This window comes from Emys orbicularis, chromosome 1 (genome assembly GCF_028017835.1).
Source record: "Emys orbicularis isolate rEmyOrb1 chromosome 1, rEmyOrb1.hap1, whole genome shotgun sequence".
Lineage (NCBI taxonomy): Eukaryota > Metazoa > Chordata > Testudines > Emydidae > Emys > Emys orbicularis.
In genome coordinates this window covers 229,316,705-229,322,112 of record NC_088683.1, presented here as the reverse complement: position 1 = coordinate 229,322,112, position 5,408 = coordinate 229,316,705, and the positions used below count along the sequence as shown (strand labels likewise).

Sequence of the window (5,408 nt, the reverse complement as noted above, 5' to 3'; positions counted from 1 at the left end):
CCCTTGTTATATCCACTGTACTTTTCCTGTGGGTGTCTGTGTTCACTCTGGGGGGTTTGGAACAGGTGCCCCTGGGGGTGGAAGGGATTTCTCCTGCTGCATTCCTGCGCGCGCCTTCTCTTGGCCAGAGCTGCCTGCAGAGCAAACTCCATCTTGGCCACGAGGGCGCTAAAGTTACACTTGGTGGCCCGTACGGGGACTTTGCAGTACACACACACACACACACACACACACACACACACACACACACCCCTACGTTGTGCACCCTGGGCTCTTCTTCACAGAGCAAAGAAACTCCTGAGTGACTTTCATCTCAGTTTAAAAAATAAAAATAAAAATGGAGAGAGGATTATTAGAAGACCTGTGCCAAGGGGCACGAATCCCAGTAACCAAAGCTGTGCTGGTGGCGGGGTTCCCAGAAGAGATGGAACCAAATGAAATTGAGGAGAGCTTAGATGCAGCTGAAATACTGGGGAGAGTAAAGGTCCGCACCCGTATTTACAACCGCAAAGTGAAGGGCATGGTAGCACTATGTACTCACTCCAAGGAAACAGATCTTGATAAAGTGCCCAAAGAGGTGCAAGTAGAAGGTATTCCCTGGACAATTCTGGGGGCAGAGCAGTCCCCTCCTAGTGTGCCTGTGTCACTTGAGGTGGATTCTTTAGCGCAGAAATTGCAAGCTCTGATGGTGGATGAGAAGCAGACAAGAGAAGAATTAATTTTGGCATTAGGAGGGGCTCCAACACCTGCAGCACCCAGCCTGGTGGGATGGGCCAAAGAGCTAGGAAACACTCTCAAAGATGCATTGAGGCCGGTATATGAAAGTGCTCCATACAAGCGGTTACATTCATTCTCAGGGGTGTCACCTGTACCCCCAGGGGAGGAGGATTACGAGACCTGGAGGGATTTTACGGTGCCACTTGTCCAAGAGTGGGAATGCTCTGATGCTGAGAAGCGGAAATGTGTGCTTGAGAGTCTGAGGGGACCTGCCATGCGAATTATCCGAGCCCTGAAAGACTCACAACCAGCTGCCACAGTGCAAGACTATTTAACCGCTCTTGAGAGTGTCTACGGTACTACTGATAGCAGTGAAGACCTGTATTATCGGTTCCGCCATACCTATCAGGAGCCCCACGAACGATTGTCGGATTTCATCAGGAGACTAGAGGATTTGCTACAGCAGGTAGTGCAGAAGGAGGGCATCCCCACCAAGCGCATTGATTCCGCTAGGTTGGACCAAATCCTTCGGGGCACCCGACAAGATGGGTTGGTGTTGTGGCGACTGCAGCTGAGGGAGCGGGCCCAAAACCCACCCCCATTCCACAAGCTCATTCGAGAGATACGTGAAGAGGAGGAGCGATTGTTGCAAGTGGATGCAGTGGTGCAGCCGAAGATGGTAGGGAGTCACACCACTACAGTGCTTGGAGAGATGGAAGATGCCCCGTCAGTGGCAGCAGCACTGAGAGATTTGACCCGAGAAGTGGCCATGATGAAGGTTCAGGGACATACTGTGCCATCCTCAAGAGGGGAGAGTAGCAGGAGGGGTTACATTTAAAAAACAAAAAGGATGAAAAATGCCTGAAAATGAAACAAATTAGTTCAGGGTCAAAGGAAATGTTTTGTTTTACATGCAATGATTTTCTCTTTCTGTTTTGTTCATGTGAGAAACAAAAATTTCTGTTTTGAGTTGACCCAAAACTACCGTAATTTTTTGAGGGGAGGCCGGACTTTTTAATTCAGCTACTGATCAAAAAAAAAAAAATCAGTTATTTGCTCAGCTTTAATTACATGTGCACCATGAAGAGTGGGGAACTGGCCTTGTGACCTTCTGCTCCAAAAATCACAGGCCTCTACTACCTGAACGGAAAGACCGGTCAGTAGAAATAGGGCTTTTATTTAACTGGGAGTAAAAGGGCCTGGGTTCATTACTACATCTAAGGGATCCTTTCTAAAATATGCAAAACATATGGCTCAAGCCCCCACCTGACGCCTTATTCACTCCTAGGTTTCAGAAATCTAAAATGTAAATTCCCCATGTCTCCTTTACAAGTGTGTTCTTCCCCACTCGAAAACACCCCTGGGGAATCTGAAACCACAGCTACCTTTCATTTGGCAAGGAACAGAATAACTACATAGTTATATTAAAGTAAAATCTAGCATCAGCCCCAGCTCCGGGAACTCTGGGGTGAGCCTCTAGCAGGTCCTACCCTATGGATTACAGCAGTGAGGGCTGCCAGAGCCCACTGTCAGCATTTCCCAGCCTGCTTGGAGTCAGGGGTGGAGACAGAATGACTAGAAACTCCTGCTGCTGCCAATAGGGAGGCCTCTGCATGGGATGATATAGACAGGCAGTTAGCTGGGTCATGATGAGCCAGGGCTGCTCAGCCCATCAGTGGGTAGGAACTGCCCCAGCCATGCACTAGATCCCAAAGCAGCTCAAAGACTCCCTTTGTGGGGACGGGAGTTAATCAGAGACTCCTTGAGCTGTCCTGCCTCTCTCAGCATCTGAGCACAAACTGAAGCTAAAACTAGCCACAGTCTCTGAGTCAGGCTGTCCCCTCTCTGTGAGGGGTGCTGAGCAGCGCTGGGTTATTTTGGACCCAGGTGGGATTTAGGAAGGGTTGCCTATCTGCTGGCAGCATGGCTCCAGCGTGACTCTTACTACCAGGGTTAAGAGTAACCATAGAAGCAGCACAGAGTCCAGCCCTCCCTGTGATTAGGGATCCCTGGAGAGCCTCACTCATGGCCTTCTACACCAGCGCACTTTGTAGCACTAAATTCCTGGGGTTTCTTGAGTCCCCCTGTAGCCTTCTCATATTTCTGCATAGAAGGGGACACATTGGCCTTGAATTTGGCCTAAGCCTTGGGCAGGGTTGGAAAACTGTGTTGAACTCCCAGTTATCACTGTGTTGTCTTTGGCAGTCGGATGATATTCCCTGCAAGGATTGATGGTCCTCGCTATTGATTTGGCACCACATCCCTTCTCTCAAGTGTTGTCATATTCATCCGTGCAGGGTAAATGGGCGCTGGGCCAGCACTAAATATACCAAATGAAATGTGAAGTGAATCTAACATAACTTTTTTATTTAAAATAATTTATTTACCTGGAAAGGCTTAGCTCATACTCAGCATCTGGTTTTCAGTCAGTTCCTGCTCTCTCTCTCTCCCTTTTAAACCCAGTTTTCCAGCTGAGTTGATAGAGGAACAAACTAAGATCAAATAACTTGCCAAAGATCATAGAGAGAATCATTGGCTCAGACGGGATTTATAGAGAGAATTGCCCTGACTTCACTTGTATCAACAACCTACACCCTTCCTTTTTAGGTCGACTCTTTCGTTAGAGTCCGAGGATCTAACTCAGTGTTGTCAATTCTTATGATTTTATCGCATGTCTGGTGATTAGGGCTGTCGATTCATCGCAGTTAACTCACACAATTAACTCAAAAAAATTAATCGCGATTAATCGCAGTTTTAATCACACTGTTAAACAATAGAATACCAATTGAAATTTATTAAATATTTTGGATGTTTTTCTACATTTTTACATATATTGATTTCAGTTACAACACAGAATACAAAGTGTATGTTATTTTTTATTACAAATATTTGCACTGTAAAAATGATAAAAGAAATAGTATATTTCAATTCACCTCATACAAGTACTGTAGTTCAATCTCTTTATCATGAAAGTGCAACTTACAAATGTATATTTTTTGTTACATAACTGCACTCAAAAACAAAACAATGTAAAACTTTAGAGCCTAGAAGTCCACTCAGTCCTACTTCTTGTTCAGCCAATCGTGAAGACAAACATGTTGTTTACATTTACAGGAGATAATGCTGCCCTCTTCTTATTTCATGAGCGTCATCAGCATGGACACACGTCCTCTGGAATGGTGGTTGAAGCATGAAGGGACATATGAATCTTTAGTGCATCTGACATGTAAATATCTTGCGACACCAGCTACAACAGTGCCATGAGAACACCTGTTCTCACTTTCCGGTGACATTGTAAACAAGAAGCGGGCAGCATTATCTTCTACAAATGTAAACAAACTTGTTTGTCTGAGTGATTGGCTGAACAAGAAGTAGGACTGAGTGGACTTGTAGGCTCTAAAATGTTACATTGTTTTATTTTTGAATGCAGTTTTTTTGTACATAATTCTACATTTGTAAGTTCAACTTTCATGATAAAGAGATTGCACTGCAGTACTTGTATTAGGTGAATTGAAAAATACTATTTCTTTTGTTTTTTTACAGTGCAAATACTTGTAATCAAAAATAAATATAAGCACTATACACTTTGTATTCTGTTTTGTAATTGAAATCAATATATTTGAAAATGTGGAAAACATCCAAAATATTTAAATAAATGGTATTTTATTATTTAACAGGGCGATTAATTGCGATTTAATTTTTTTAGTTGCTTGACAGCCCTACTTGTGATATTTGGTGTCTTTCCTAAAGCCCCATCTCTTGAAGTTAACTGTTTCTGTGAGAATCTCAACTTCCATTTTAAAAAAAATTTTGCCCTGGTGGTGGCAGAGAGACAACTTGAAAATGTGACCTGAATACATGCTAAAGCCTCAGAGGCAAATCTAAAGGAACCAAAGTTTTAAAAGAAACTTGCAATTATCTTACAAATCTCGTGAGTTTTGGGAGTCCTGCCTCATGACGTTTGAATGCTTGGAGTTGCCAATACTCTGAACTTTCTTGGACCTCTTACTCCGCATACTGTGAATTCCCTTTCTCCCTCATTCTGACTTCTCATTTAAGCAATAGGGGACCTTGTCTTAGGTCTAATGCTCAACTCCTAAATGCCTCTCTGTGTTTCCTGGCAGCATTTGTCATGGCATATTTCCACAATAGGATAGGAAGATCTGTTTGAGACAGTACAATTTGATTCCCACCTGAACAGCTCTGCATGTCTCCCCTGTGCATCACTGACTTCAAGGGCGCCTCAGACTTGGATAAAAAGGCCCTGATCTTCAGAGCTGCTGAATAACTACAGTTCCCGTGACTTGAATGGGATTTAGGGATGCTCATAATGAGCATCATAAATGAGTGCATACCAGAACAAGCTTCCTAATACCCTGGGTATTGGGGCAGCTGGCCCTGGCCTAACCACATGGCGATACATGTGCAAAAGAAGAGTTTTGAAAAGGAGTTATGGGAGAGTTTAAATTTAATCTTATACTTTCACTATTAACTGCTACCTCATGTCTTAATCAGCCTGACACCGACCTAGATATGGTTTCAGTTTGGAGGTTTATGTTCATGCAAAAAAATACCAGCACTCCTGAAATTGCCTGCTTGCCTTTTGAACATTGCATAATAACCCTCACTTGCCATCCTCCTCCTACATACACACAAACCTTAACATCCCTGCAGTGTTAACTGCCTAGTAC

At 43.9% G+C, this 5,408-nt stretch overlaps 1 protein-coding gene across 1 annotated transcript; it reads left to right on the top strand.

Moving 5' to 3' along the window:
• The first annotated feature begins 337 nt into the window (after window positions 1-337).
• LOC135895246 (paraneoplastic antigen Ma1 homolog) lies at window positions 338-1,555 on the top strand. The gene has a single exon (XM_065423324.1). It carries the CDS (start codon window positions 338-340, stop codon window positions 1,553-1,555), a length of 1,218 nt encoding a protein of 405 aa, XP_065279396.1.
• Window positions 1,556-5,408: the final 3,853 nt, after the last annotated feature.